The sequence below is a fragment of the Typopeltis vanoorti genome, chromosome 1 (assembly GCF_054136105.1).
Source record: "Typopeltis vanoorti isolate ZY-2024b chromosome 1, IOZ_Tvanoo_1.0, whole genome shotgun sequence".
Taxonomy (NCBI): Eukaryota; Metazoa; Arthropoda; class Arachnida; order Uropygi; family Thelyphonidae; genus Typopeltis; species Typopeltis vanoorti.
In genome coordinates this window covers 114,429,458-114,445,720 of record NC_143549.1, presented here as the reverse complement: position 1 = coordinate 114,445,720, position 16,263 = coordinate 114,429,458, and the positions used below count along the sequence as shown (strand labels likewise).

The 16,263-nt window shown below is 34.2% G+C and overlaps 1 protein-coding gene across 1 annotated transcript in view; it reads right to left on the bottom strand.

Annotated features, from left to right (window-relative positions):
* Window positions 1-16,263, bottom strand: part of LOC150110328 (TOG array regulator of axonemal microtubules protein 1-like) — a 323,432-nt gene that overhangs the window by 103,099 nt on the left and 204,070 nt on the right. The window contains exon 9 of the mRNA XM_090392920.1: window positions 5,599-5,757. Coding sequence (XP_090249046.1) covers window positions 5,599-5,757 — 159 coding nt within the window. The remainder of the gene's footprint in view (window positions 1-5,598; window positions 5,758-16,263) is intronic.

Here is a 16,263-nt window from a genome sequence, read left to right as displayed (position 1 = left end):
CAGTAGGCTGTAAGAAGAGGTTTTTATTTTTATTTTTATCAAGAATTCTGATGAATTTTTCAGAGGCTTATGTGTGGCCTGTGGCCAAGCGCTTAAAAGACTATTCAGAATTTAGCTAGGAAATAGGTAGGAGCATCTATGCAGTTGACTATTGGTCCAAATGGGACTTCCTCTTTGTGGATTTTAAGAGGTCCATAGAAATGAGAGGTTCTTCCAAAATGGGTCTTCATTTTTATTTATGGTATCTTTATCCAAGCTTAGGATTTCTGAGTGGTAAGTGGTTTGATCTTTTAACAGAAAGGAAATTTTCAGCTGTACTCTACAGTATCCATGACTACTTCATGTTTTCCTTTATCTGCTTATGTAATGGCAGTCTGGTTGCTTCATCACAAGAATTTTAGGGCCTTGATTTCATCAGGGAACAAGTTTGAGGTAGGAAAGAGTTTGGCTCCAAGTAGTACCAATGATGCTATGTGTCATCACTTGAGAAGATGGGAAAGTTCCACTGAATGTTATGCAGTTACAGAATTTTTACAGAATCCAGGTACAGAATTCTTAGAACACTATGGCAATATCATCTGTAGTGAGGGGTGCAGGTTACCCCCACCTCCTCACTGCAGAAGGGAGGGATGAGGGGGAGCCCTCTTCACTCCCACAGAAACTTCACTCCAGATGATGATAGTGATCATGCCATGGACTAAGGTGCTCACGGACTGGAAGTGATCATGCCATAGCATGATCACTGTCACCAAATGGTGGAAAAAGTAATTCTTAACTGAGAATGGAAATCAACTAACAATACAGATGTTCCAATTAGAAGACATATGTTGACCTACAAAGCTGAAATTATTACAAACTCAGAAGAATACTATCTTCGGTTTTATGGTATCGGTTATTGAATGGAAAAGATATCAGCAATGCATGGGACACCTTTTCAGTGTCCCATGCATTGTTGATTCACATACTGCTTAAATAAAGCAGTATGTGAATGTGTCCCCCTACAGTTCAAAGATCAAATAGGGTAAAGGTCAAATGTATGTCGAAGTAACCTTATTAAGCAAGTGATCCATAAGAAGAGATGATGTGGAAGGAATACTGTGAGAATAAGAGTGAGAGAAGAATGATATATATCAAGGGCAGGCCAGAAAAGTTATGAGTATTGCATAGAAAGCTAAATGTTTAAAAAGAAATAACTATGCAGGCTAAAGGCAACCAAAAAATTTTTTTATTCCTGGTACTGCAAGCAAAAGAAAAAATGAAAGCAGAAGAAGAACTTCAGTGAATCCAGATGCTAGCCTTCTGCCAGAAGCAAATGAGACCATTCAAATAATGACTGCTTAGATGATAGAGATGTATGAGAATAAAGTTAAAAAGGTGTTGCATAACTTGGGTAAGAATTTGGTAACAGGAACAGATGGGATATCAGCATGTATACCAAAGGGATGTTCAGTCAAATTAGCTAAGCCCTTGACATGTTTGTATAATTTGTTCCTTGCTAAGGCTGTATGGTGACAGTGATAAGTTTTGCTCTTCCATTCTTCTTTATCTCTCTCTCTCTCACACATACATATCCAGATACCATTGTAATTTATACTTGACAAGAAATTATATTCTTAAACGCGTGGATAGGCTTATGTGTTCATCACATGTTGAACTGGATTTAAACGGTATGCATTTAATACTAAATGCTACCCAGAAATCCCCCCGCTATCTACCACAGAAGACTACAAAACTATCATTATCCCATACATTAAAGGCACATCTGAAAAGATATCTAAGGTGCTTAACAAACACCAAATGCACACTGTATTTAAACCTTATGTGAAATTGGCAACTCTCATCCATTTACCTAAGGATAGATTCACTCCTTTATCACATCCAGGAGTCTATGAAGTGCCCTGTTCTTGTCATCGAGCCTACTACGGACAGACAGGAAGAACTGTGAACATCCACCTCAGTGAACACAAAAAATATATCCAGCACTTTCGTTATGGCAAGTCGGGTCTGGCAGACTATTCTTTGGATACCCCAGCACACAGGATCAATTGGAAAAAAACAAAAGTACTGCACTGAAGCTTCTACAAGTCAGAGAGGTTGTTCCTGGAATCAACAGAAGCCTTAAAACATACTCCAAACCTTAACAAGTATGGCTGTATAAATCTACCAAAGATTTGGGAGACAGTCAGCCTAAGACCAAATTAATATTTATTTATTTTAATTTTTTTTTTTTTTTTTTTCAAAACACTTTGGACTACTATTTTTCAAAAGTTTCAAGGACTACTATATTATTTCAAAACTATGGACTACTGTTTTTTTTTTTTTTTTTTTTTTTTTAATATATAACTCAGATGGCACCGTATTAGGACTTTAGTCTTGTGTGTTGCATGCTGCAATTACTTATACTAGCCCCACTGTTACACCGAATTGTAGTTATCTCGTATTTGTAACAAACTTTGTTTGTGTGCTCTGAAGATGCTGGATATAATACCAGCGAAATATTAGCTTTTAAGTTAAAATGCAAACTTATTTAATACTGACCATTTACAAACAAACTTATATTATAGCCTACCAGTTTCGCCAGCAAACTGTCTGGCTTTTTCAAGGCGTTTACGGAAAGACATAAAAACTAGTAAATGTAAATTGAAAGGAACATAAAAAACGTTGTAAACCAACTAGTAGTTAAGGTTACATGTTTGCGTGACAGAGAGGACTTATTGTTCTTATTCATTATCACGCATGCGTGTTTGTTGTAAACGTGTAATGTGATTACTCGCTAGCTGTAGTTCAGATTGATTTAGAGAGAGGATCAAGTTTTTCCGTGAACTGTTTAGGATTGTATCCTGCTTTCTGTTGAGGTTTCCGCTGGTTATTAACACTATTGTGGCTTCCTTGAATAAACGATGTCTGTAGTCGTCATCCAGATATGGCATGGAGCTGTTTTGCCACTCTATCGTGTGGTTAGATGTACAGAAATGATGTGCTAAGCCGGAAGAGATACTTCTGTTGTGGTTTACATCAACAACATGTTCTTTTTTGTCTGATTTCTAAACTCCGTGAAGTCTGTCCGATGTAGGCAAGACCACAGGAGCAAGGAATGTAATATACTCCTGGATATTTGCAGAATGGCACCTTATCTTTTGGGGATCCTAAAACTTGTCTGATGCTAGTGGTCGGTTTGAAGACCACTCTGATGTTGTAGGCTCTTAGTATTCTGGCTATTTGATAAGAAATTGACTTGATGAAAGGGATCACTACAGTAGAAATGTGCTGGGAGCGTGATTCTTCTTGTCTGGGGTTGTCACTGTATAGATATTTTTAAAAAATATCTATTATTCGCCTTGAAAAAATCCTAGACAGTTTGCTGGCAAAACTGGTAGGCTATAATGTAAGTTTGTTTGTAAATGGTCAGTATTAAATAAGTTTGTATTTTAATTATAAAAAGACCAAATATGTTTAGTTTAAACAGCTTTTAAGTTAAAGTTAATAAATAGTTATTTTCTTATCAATCTGTGTTCGCATCAATACTGTTTAAATCCAATTCAACAAATTATATTCTTGTTTTAATATATTATTCAAGCAAAAGCTTGCACGCAAAGTCTCTTCACAACTAGATACCTGAATATAGAAGCAGTTGACTTTATTTCAAATTGTCCTAGTATCCCATAACATATAACACAGTTCCATTCACAAATGAATGTTGGCTTCACATTCAACTGCCTCTATATACATGTAGCCTAGCTGTGAAGAAACTTTCCATGTCAATTTTTCTTTGCTCACACTTACGTAAAGGATAAAAATAATAATATAATTTCTTGTCAAGCATAATTTGCCAGCCTGGTTGGCCAAGTGGTTAGCGTATCCGCTCTCCAGCCAAAAGGCTACGAGTTCGAATCCCGCCTTGGGCATTCGAACTGAATGAATTGATTGTCTGTGAAAGTACTAGTAGTCGGCGATAGATGGCATTGGTGGTAGATGATGGAGGTTGGTGGAGTAGTGAGACAAAGAGTTGTGATGCTCTCCCTCGATGAGTCTTTGGACTCCCCTGGAGGTGTGATGTAATAATAATAATAATAATTGCTTTCAGACCAAGGAAACAAAACATGTTAAAATGGTACCATTGTAACATCATCCAAAGATAAAGCTGACTTCAATTCTCCTCCAACTTTATAGATACAACCAAGGCAGGAAAATACACCTTCCATTATTTGATTATACCAAGTAAAGAAACTCATTGCATGACTCCCCTGATGTTTTGCCAGAAAAACATCCGAGATAGGACACAAACAAGTCTTCAGGTAAATTAATGATACCAAGAAATTATATACTTGAATAAAGGATTCCATAATGCAAAGCACTTGCAAGTACTTTGCATTATGGGATACTAAGGCAAGTGATGTGAAGTCATTAGCCTCTATATATGAGTTGCCTCAGTACTGAAAATACTTCAGGCACAAACTTTGTTTTCTTACACTTGGATAAAGGATTAAAACAAGTATATAATTTCTTGGTATCTTCAATTTATAGTATAACCAAGTGGAAAAACTTCCAATAAATCTTCAGGTCTTGATCATATCTCCCAAACTGTGTTCAAAAATTTTACTCCATACAAACTTGGATCTTGTAACTATCCAAAAGCATGGGAATTATCTAATATTCACTGAATCCTAAAAGCAGGAGATGAAACTCACCCAACAAATCATCATCCCAATACCTTCACTACATTGAAGGCAAGTGATGTGAATTGAAGCCAAGTTACTCTAATTTTGGAAACAAGACATGGAGAAGTCACTCATACAATCAACCTTGATATGATCACATTTGGCATAGAAACCTGCTTGCCAAATTATCATCTTATGGTCTCTTTACAATTCAGTTGCTAGTATCCTATTTTCCTATTTTCCCCACCACACACACCAATGCTGTTGTAACTCAGGCTCTGTACTTTCATCTATGCTTTATCTATTATATGTTAATGATCTTCTCTCATTAACCTCTAATCTTCTCCATAGTTTTTCTAATACATATAGTATTAGAAAAATGCTGCATTCCTCTTCATTTTACAAACCTTGTATTGCTAAAATATTCTGCACATCAACATCGTCCATAATGGCTACCATAAACACCAATTTCTTTGCTATTTTCCACTGAAGTGAGGACAACCTAGTGTTCTTGCTGTTTGGAATTACAGCTCAGGCCATAATATCAGGACATTCTGCTATTATTTGTGTATATGCAAAAGTATAAAGCATATGAAAAGTATAACTAAAGTATATGAAAGTGACAATTATCACAACCAGTCTAACTGCCTCCAATTTTCCTCTTTGGTTTTTTAACCATGTCAATTCAACAAAAATGAAAACTACAAACTCTAATTTTACTATATGTACACATGTTCTAAGTTTATACACAAATTCTTCTTTATTTGTATTTTGGCAAAGTTCTATAATCTATATAATGTAATATGAAATCAATTAAAAATTATAGAACCAAGAGTATGTGCTCTCTATGTGCTCTCTCTTGCTTTTCAATATCCAGTTCAATCAAAAAGAAAAAAAGTATTTTTGAACTAATAAACAAATGTGAAACAGGACTGCATACCAAGATTCATTTGACAGAGATTTCAGAGCTTTCTTTAGAGCCTCTTCAGGATGAGGATAAGAGAGACTTCCATGGCTATCATCAAATAAGGTAAGAGAACTAGCGGCCAAATTCTCTGATGTTAGAGAAAGGTTTCTGTATGATGCTGGCTGAAGGTTTCTAAAAAAAAAAATTTTTTTAAAAATCAGTCTTCCATGAAACAGAGGGATTTATTATCAAATAAATGACAAAAAATGCCATAAAAAATTCATATAATTTTTTATTGAAGAACTGCAATGAACTCACATTAAATAGAAAAACTAATAAACTTAATCTTACATGGCAGACACCTCTAGAAATAAAATCAAGCTAGTTTTGTACAGGCATGAGATAATGATAAATTAAATAAAACTCTATAGAAAAGTGAATACATACACATATGAACAAATGAAAATAATATTCACCTAAACGTACAGAGAGCAGCAAGCAAGAGTTTGGATCTTTACAGGTGAGATAATTTGGTAATATTTTGGCATATGTTAAGAAAGAGAATTAAAGCTTTTTCCATTAATTCAATAAAAGAAATAGAATACAAATACCTTGTGTTATCATGTGATCTTTATTCTGGAAATTTCACCTAATGGTCACATACAAATATATCAACCCAATCAGTCTACTTTTACCTTCTTCAAAAGACAAAGTGCACCCCTGTTGCTGTCTGGAGTCTTTACTACATAAAAGCAGCTTACAGGTTTGAATGTCATTTTTAAAGAAAGTGCTGAAGTTCTTCTCCATCATTCCAACCTCAACAACAAACTATCATACCCAGAAGTTATGCAACTGTTTGCACATTATATATAACTGTTACATTATTTAGGACCTTTGTGTGTATATGTATATATATATATATATATATATAGACAAAAGGTCCTAAATAATGTAACAGTTTATAGCACCTTGCACATACACAAAAAATATAACTACTGCTTATAACACGTATAACAAATTTTCATAATTTATTTTCTTACATAAATGGTTTGAAAGCAACAAACTGAAATATCTATATTTACATTACAGCTTGTTAATTAAATGTGGTTTAAGAGATACTTGTGCAATGAGAGTCTTTTTTAAATTAACACGAAAAAAGCAAGGAATAAGAAATACTATTTAGTGAGGATACACTAAATCTACTTTCAGAGGCATTTCCACAGGATAGACTAAAATTATTCGACTTTGTTATTAACTCTGGATATTTTATGTCAAAATAAGTTTTACAGTCAAGTTGAAGGAACCACAATGAGAAGTTCACTCTCCCCAACATTGCTAACTTTTATTTCTAACATTTAGAAACCATCCTTTTCTTGCCGTACACCCTCAGCCTTCATTTTCAGTTCGTTATATAGACTTTTTTTTGCTATCTGGCCTCATAATGAAGACACATTATCTACTTTTTTTTTTTATCTAATATAAACAATCTACAACCATGAATTAAATTGACCATGGAAATGGAAAAAGACAACCATTGTCCTTTTTAAATATTCCATTCCTTTGCTCACCATCAAGTGAATTAATTACTTCAATTTATCAAAAGCCTACTTTTACTTGATGTTACATTCAACAGCAACTGGCTCATCATGAATCAGAGAAGACTAAAATTATAAAAACTTCACTGCAACATGCTCATACTATTTGTTCTACATCTCAACTATTACAGTAGGAACTCTTAAACATCAAACAATATATGAAACTTAATGGCTTCTCAGAAAGGACCATGCAAAAGCTTTTTAGTTCAAATAATTCTAGCTCAAATAACAAGGAATCAGTGTGTCGAGTTCCAATCCCATACACTTTTGGAATCTCAGAATCCATTTCCAGAATTCTTAAGAAATACAATTTAGTGGCTACTTTTCTTCCTATCAATAAATTATCAGCATTGTTTTCCATCTTCAAAAGATAAACAGTCTCCTCTAGCTCTCTCTGATGTCTAATAAGTTCCTTGTGACTGTCAGCATAGCATTCTTACTTTGGACAAACTGGATGATGTGTAGAAAAGAGTTTACAAGAACACAGATCTTATATTAGCAACAGTCATCTGAAATTGATGTTAGTATACACTTGAATGCTTGTTTCCACAGCTTCTTTATCCCCTTGGAACCCAGGAGAAAAACAAATAGTAGGAGCACAGTGAAGTCTTTATAATTTTAGTCTTCTGTGATTCATGATGAGCCAACTGCTGTTGAATGTAACATCAAGTAAAAGTAGGCTTTTGATGAATTGAAGTAATTAATTCACTTGATGGTGAATTAATTACTTCACTGTCTGAATGTAAATTGAAAAGACTGCCATTCTCTATCTAAGATAAAGGAAAGTCTTATTTTAATCACACATCAATTTTTTTTTGTTTTTTAAATAGCTAATGAATATTACTATTGCAATATTTCCTGTTATACTATTGCATTATTTTATGTATAACAACATGGGAATCTTACTTTTTCAAATCAATCTGTTGTTTGCATTCTACTTTGTAATTAACTATTGTCACCACTGATGATGGCCTGTAATATTCAGGCTGAAACATACATTCTTGAATAAACAATTTTACTTATTCCTTTTTTTTTTTTTGTTGTTGTTAATTAAATGTTTCTTACTGTGGATACAATTTTTATTATATTTACAGTATAATAAAAATATGTATCCATAAATATATATATATACACACAGAGAGTAGTGAACAAATTAATCAAAACAAGCTGAATTCTCATCAAGATTTTAGTTTTGGTTTCATTATTATTATTATGACACCTCCAGGGAGTCCAAAGACTCATTGAGGGAGAGTGTGCCAACAGCATTGAACGATTAACTCCTTCCAACTACTAACTGCGCTCAAACTTGCTTAACTTTTTGTGAGCCATTAGTAGCAGAGTAGCATTAGTAGCATTATTATTACTGTCTCTATGATGTTTATTAATAATGTTGTGCATTTTTAATAGTAAACAAATTGATAGTCATAGTCTTTTATTCATTTTGTGTAGCTATAAAATCCAAGAAAGCGTTCAAAAATATGTACTCTTTCTCAGCACACATCCATGACTCCGAGACAAATTGCCAATGAGCATGGTGCCGGTTTGAGTACTGTTAGTGCAATTTTAAAGAGGTTTAGGGAGACAGGTACCTTTTCACCTGACAGAAATGGAAAATGTGGGCAAAAAATAAAAACTACACTTACTCAAGATTGTTTACTAGTTAGGAAAAGTCAGTGGGAAAAAGTGTACAAAGATTGGACTGTTTAGAAGTAGAAGAAGGTCATATACTCAGATGAGCACCATTTCTTTGTCCAAGGAGAGCGAGTACCCTATGTTCACAAATCAGGCAGCTGAGAAGACTTCTTTCAACCACCTTCAACAAGTTTCTAAACACTCAACTAAAAGGATGTTCTGGGGTTGTTTTATACATGATGGTATGATGAAAAGTTACCAATACATAAAAATATTGGAGAAAAGAGTGGTCCCATAGATCCAGAAAGACAAAGAATTCATCTTCCAACAGGATCTCACTCCATACCACACTTCAAAAAAAGTGAAAGAGTTCCTAAAAAAACCACAACACCCAACTGCTTCAGTGGCCAGGTAACTCTCCTGACATTAACCCAATAGAAAATTTGTGGGCCATATTGATAAAGAGACTTGGAAAATTAAAACTGTGATACAAAGGATAACTTAATACAATCCATTATAAAAGTGTGGTTTCGAGATGCAGAAATAAGAAAAATGTGTTCTACATTGATAGAGTCCGTGCCTAAGCGAATTAATGAACTTATTGGGAACAGAGGAGCACACATAAATTAGTTTAGTTTTTGTATTTATTTTCTTGCAAAATTAAAATTTTTCTGTAAAATGTGAAGGTGCAGATTAATTTGTCCCCAGACAATCCAAGAGCTGATTCAAGAATATTCATGTAGAAATTAGGACACTGTTGCAAGAAATATTAACAGCTGTCATGGAACATGTAGAAAGGTGCTGTCTTTGTGAAGTGAAAATGGAAGGCATTTACTTGATGTGGTTTTTCATAACTAATGAAGAAAAATCTCAGGTATGGTATTTCATTATAACAAAAAAAAATAATAATAAAAAGAGTAAATAAATAAAGATATTAAATGTTTAAACCCCTTTGTGACTTATGGGCCACCTCAAAGGAGATAACCGTGATATTGAAGCAAACATTGACATGTAAGAATAAGTAAGTCATTTAGCTTCTTTATCAGGCCTTGATACAACTGCACCTGGATTGATCTCCTGAGTTCCAAGGGGATAAAGAAGTTGTGGAAACAAGCATTCAAGTGTATACTAAGGATGCACAGAACATTTTAAAAGATTATGTTGGGATTATGGAATTTAAATTATAAGGAGAGATTCTGAACATGTGGACTACAGAATAGTTACCAGGAGAAAGAGGGACAATATGATAGATATCTATAAACTTCTGAATGGGTGTTATAGGATGAAATTTTTCATTATATGGAAGGTGGAGAGAGAATACATGGGGGGGATCTATAGAAATTAAAATTCTTTGCAGTTAAGAAAGGGATAAGAGCTAGATTTTTCTCTCACAGTGCAGTGAGTGAGTGAAATAGTTTGCCTGTAGAAGTAGCGAGTACATTTAGTGTGAATGAGTTTAAGGGAGGGTATGACAGCTGGTTTGGATGATACATAGCATCTCTCAATGAGTCCTTGACATCGAGGTGGTCTCTGATGATGATAATACTAATAATATCTTACAGTGCATTTAATCAGGACTACTACCTTGCCTATTTGCATAATGATCACGTGTTAGATATCTTTAGGTAAATCATGTACTCTGATTCACATTCAGTTTCTCTTTTGAGTAAGAATTAAGCTGTAGACTGATTCAGAAGTAAGGATGAATTTGTACAACAATTAGATATGTTTGTGCCCATCACATAGTAGGTTCTACTAAATGGAGAGCTAAACAGAATATTTCTTTTCTGAAGCCATTCTGTTGCTCATTTATTATTGTTTCTAATATCTGATTCTGTTTTTCTGTATTTTAGAATATATCTTATAATCTGTGTTTAATAAACTTATTCCTCCATAGCTGTCACAATTATTCTTGCTTATACAGATAACCCTCGTATAACGCAGATGTTAGATTCCATAGAAATGCCACGTTATATAAATCGCGTTATGCGAGACTCAGATCACATAGAAAAAGTAGGGTTATGTTCCGAAATCGTTTATTTATTTATTTATTATATAAACAACAATGACATATCCAACAAAAAATATTTTTATTTAATTTAGGTAATTTATGTAAGTTAAGAAAACATAAACTATGAAACAAATATATAATACAGTTTATAAAAATAATTTATAAAAAGTTACAAATTGTACATAAACTTCATTGCACATAATGCATAAATGTTTTAGGCAAAATAAAATCAAGTGCATATTTTAATCATCATCACAGTCTTCAAAATTAACATTTGTAGATATTATTTATTTATGAGTGGCCGGACGTTGTCATCACTTGAAATTTCTTGGACATCATTTGTATAATTCTCATTGCATACTTCAGCTATTTTAGTTATCAAGAAGTCAGTAATAAGACCTTCCTTACCACTATGCTGTAATTTTTTTATTAAGTTCATAATATGAGCTAAACAAATATCCAATTACCTTGTGAATTTTACGGAGGGCTCCATTGAGGGATTATTATGCATAAAATAACTTCCTAACTTTCTTGCCAAGTCCAATCCTTCTGCTAATTTCTTTAAACTGAATTCTTTAACAGATTCATCACAATCAGAATCTTTGGCAGAACTTCACCTGCCATTTGGTTCGACGTCATCTATTAACTGTACTAGTTCCTTCTCATTTAAATCTATTTCCTAATCAATCAATTCACTAATTTCGTTTTCAACCATATCACAAAAGACCTCTAAGTGGCCATTACTATAAAAATGAATTTTCACATAAAAAAAACATTACATATTGTATATAACTCACCAGAAAATAGTGCTCAGATTGAGATTAACACAGTTATGATTTTAATGCCCTTTCTTGGCAAAAAACGAAGGCTATTTTCAACAATAAACATTTTATATGGTAATCGAAGTACATGCGTGCTAAAGGATATTTTCCCTAATATAAATTTGCTTCTTATAAATTCGCTACATGCATGATATGGGCAGACGCAAATTTGACAAAGATAAAATTTGATTTTTAAATAGCACGGTGAAAAATATATAAAAAGATAAAGGGTTACTACAATTTGTAGATGGTGTTATATCGAAACTGCATTGTATAAGTACCGCATTATACGAGGGTTACCTGTATTATTAAAGCTGAAAATCACAGTTGCATGGTTCCAGTCAGAGGTATACTTCATACTCATTTATAAAAGTACTATTCAAGAAAACATGAAAAGGTTTGAAAACAAGAATCAATTGGAGATGTGGAGTCAAGATGAAGAAAACATTGATTGATTGGGATAGGAAAGTAAGTGGTGAGATGCAGCATGCAAGGAGAAAAAAATTCAAACTCCATGGTGAACTCAAGGAGCTAAACATGTAGTTCTAGAAAAGAAGAAAGCATTCTGAAAGTTATTAGAAAATTAGTCAGTAGGTGCTCTCAGATAATGCAGAAAAAAAAATGTAACAGAGTGAAGTGACGTATAAAATTAACTAAACCAAAGTAATAGGAAGACTTTGGTAAGAATTATCATCACCATCAATTTCCTCATATCTATCCTCAAGAGGTGTATGGGCTACTATGCCAGTACTACATGATCAAGTTAACATTGTTACTAGGCTCCTAACAACAATTTTCCTGGAAACTAATCTATTACTTCTCAGCACACTAATATTATCGTATCTAACATTTCAGACTTCTAAGGCACTTCAAACTGAATCGATCAATCTAGATTTCGGTCTTCCTCTGGTCATTTTCCTGGGTCATCTTGGCATCAAACACCTGGAGAGGGAAATTTAGATTAGCCATGCTCACAAATTCTTGAATGCCAACAATGTCAATATCCTTCCTAATATCTTCATTTTCAAAATGATTCTGTCACTGATGAGATTTATTCACTCCACTAATCTTTCTCAGGATTCTGATATCTGTGATATCTAATCTTTGATAAAGAAAGTGCTTTATTTATAAACCAACTCTCAGATCCATCACTTAAAATCAGATGGAATACGGTCTTGTATATGCTATAGTGTTTTCGCTAATTTCTCTCTGATTCCCTATAAATTTATTTGGATGGATCCCAACCATACAAAATTTGTTCTATTCTATTCTGTTTAGGCACTAAAAATTGTGCCTAAACAGCCGAAATATTTTACCTGTCCTATAGGTTCTCCACTGAGAATGAAGCTGAAGTTTTCTATGTTTCTACTATTTTCATAGTTTTGGCTTTTCTTATTCTGATTTTCATGACAAATTTGTTACAGTAGGGTGCTTAAGGGTCAAATTTGTATAACTGAGAGGAGACTTCCACATAGCCTTTAAAGGAATGTGGAGAACCAACCAGGGCTTCTGACCTAGTGTCCAATCCTCACCTTCTCATGGTGAAGATTGGACATTCAATTCATTCAGTTCATTCAGTATCTACCTGGATACTGAATGAACAAGGATGGGCTGGCAATTTGGGATTTTAACCGACCAAATTGTATTCGTATTCGCTTAAACCAAAATATAGAATGAAGACACAACATGACAGAATTTTATGGTGGCTGAGGTGTTGTCCGGTTAAACAAGGCCCCCATTGTTTTTGCCAAGGGAACCAGGGCAAACAGCGAAAAGTCAGTTATTGGAACAAATCCTAAAACTCACCCCAACTCAACATCACCAGAGTTCAAGATCGGCTATCAACATAAGATGCCTGAATGGCAGAGATATGAAGATAGCTGAGGAATTGGATAAGTACCAGATTGACATAATAGGAGTGACTGAAACAAAAAAGGCAAAAACTGGTGAGATCTTCCTGAGCAATAAATACAAAATGTTATATTCAGGCAATGACAATCAAGGAAATTTCCTCCTTAGGAGAACATTCTATGGGACCATAGACACAAATAAGTTTCATTGTTCATTTCCCATTTTGAAGTCTGTCTGCATAACTCTACTTGAAACTACCTTCCAATCAAGAAGATCATCTTCATGTTTGGTGTTGAATGCTATCACTACTCCTTCATTTCCTTGATCATTATTGCCTGAAAATAACATCATATTCTTATTTAGTAGGATCTCACTTGTTTCTGTATCGTTTGTCTTGGTAATGCCAATTATCTCCATATAGTAGTTCTTCACATTTTCTACATGTTTGATTTCCATCCCATTAATACTCCTAATACTGATGGTTCATCATCATCATCATCAAATTCCTGACATATACCCTCAAGGGGTGTACAGAATATGATAGTACTACATGAAAAATTTACATCATTACTAACTTCCTATCTAGAATTTTCCTCCAAATCAGTCTGTTACTTGTCAAGACTCAACATTACCAGATCTTATATTTCTATTGTCTAAGGCACTTTGTACCATATCAATCCACCTATATCTTGGTCTTCCTCTGGGCCGTTCTCCTACCAACATGGCAGGAGAACACTTGCTTTGCTAATCATTCTTCGCACATTCTTTTTAAGTGACCATACCACCTAAGATTAGCTCTGCTAACACATTCCTGGATGCCGACAATGTCTAGTTCTTTCCTAATATCCTCGTTTTTTACATGATATTGCCACAGATGCCATCTGTTTACGCCTCTAATCTTTCTCAATATCTCTCTCATATCTGTGGTCTCTAGTCTTTGGTCAAGTGTTTTACTTCTGACCCAGCTCTCAGCTAAATAAGTTAAAACTATTTTGAACACTGCCTTGTATACAGCTAATTTAGTGTTCTGACTAATTTCTCTCTTATTCCATATGAATTTATTCAATTGACTTCCTACCATACCAACTTTGTTGATTCGGTTGTCTATTTCCATATTTAATTTACGATCTTCACTAAACATCATGCCGAAGTAGCTGAAACGTTTTACTTGCTCAACAGGTTCTCCATTCATAACACAGTTGATATTTTCAACGATTCTACCTATTTTCATTGCCTTTGTCTTTTTACTGCTGACCTTCATACCATATCTATTACAACAGTTATTCAATTTAGACATTCAATCCTGCAAACTTCTAGCGGATTTATTTAGAGGTATAACATCGTCCGCATAAAGCAAAGAGCATACATTAACATCTCCAATTCTGATATCATGTTTAATACCACTTTCCTTCATAATGTGATCCATATAGATAATGAATAACAGAGAGGATAATGTACATCCTTCTTTAACCAGATTTAACATTAAACCATCTTCCTGTACTTCCTTCAATTCTAATTGCTGACTTGCAACTCAAATAAAGACTAAGTATTGCTTGATATAATGCCCCATTGACACCATACAACTGTAGTGTGTTGAATAGCTACTCTCTTGGCACCTTGTCATATGCCTTTTCCAGATCGACAAAACTTAAATACAAATCTTTGTTATATTCCCATGCTTTCTCCACTATTTGTCGTAAAGTGAAGATCTGATCCTGAACGCCTCTACTTGGCCTGAATCCAGCTTGTTCTTCACCCAGCTTTTCTTCCACAATTCTTCTCAACCGTTTCTCAAGTATACTGGCATAAATCTTGCCAGGAACACTCAGTAGGGAAATACCTCTGTAATTCTCACATTCAGTTTTATTTCCCTTTTTATATATGGGTATTATGAGAGCTCTACTCCAATCATCAGGAATTAGTCCCTCTGTCCAGTCTTTCTGAACTATGCAGTGCAGCCACTGTAAGACTTTTATACCACCATACTTCAGCATTTCTGGTCGAATATCATCTACTCATGCTGCCTTTCCATATTTCGAGCCTTTGATGGCTTTTTCTACTTCAAGCATGGATATGTATTCCTGACTGTATGCCTGTTGAGTGTTTTTTACCACTGTGCTATCACTGCTTGTTTCATTTAGCAATTTTTCGAAGTAATTACTCCATACTTCAAGGGTATCTTTTTCTCCTGTTTTCATGTCACCTTTATCATCTCTAACTCCTTTCACAGCACTCTTTCCTCCATTCCTAAGCTTCTTCAACAACCTCCAGAATATTTTGCCACCTTCTTGATATTTATTTTCTATGTTCTTGCCAAAGTCCTCCCATGGCTTTTGTTTAGCTAGTTTTACACAGTGGTTAGCTTTCTTACATTTGTCTCTGTATTCTAAGAGCACAAGCTGACTTATTTGCCAGGGACTTTTGATATGCTTTCTTCTTTTCCTTCACTGCCTCTTTAACTTCCTGTGTCCACCATGGAGTTCTAATTTTTCTATCCTGCAGAAAACCTCACCACATGCCTCTCTGGCTGAATCAAGGTATTCTTCAAGGCTTGCCACTGAATCTCCAAGGTTTGGTTCCTGTTCTCAAATTCTTTCATATTTTTTTTCAATAATCTTTGTGTATTTTAGTCTACGGTTCACATCTGAGAACTGCTCAACTTTTATTTGCTTTAAAACTTTCTTACAGGTTCTTCTTTCAAATATGAAATTCAATTTTATCCTGCTCAAGACTAAATAGTGATCACTTCCAATTTCAAATCCTCTGTAGAAAACATCACTATCAACAA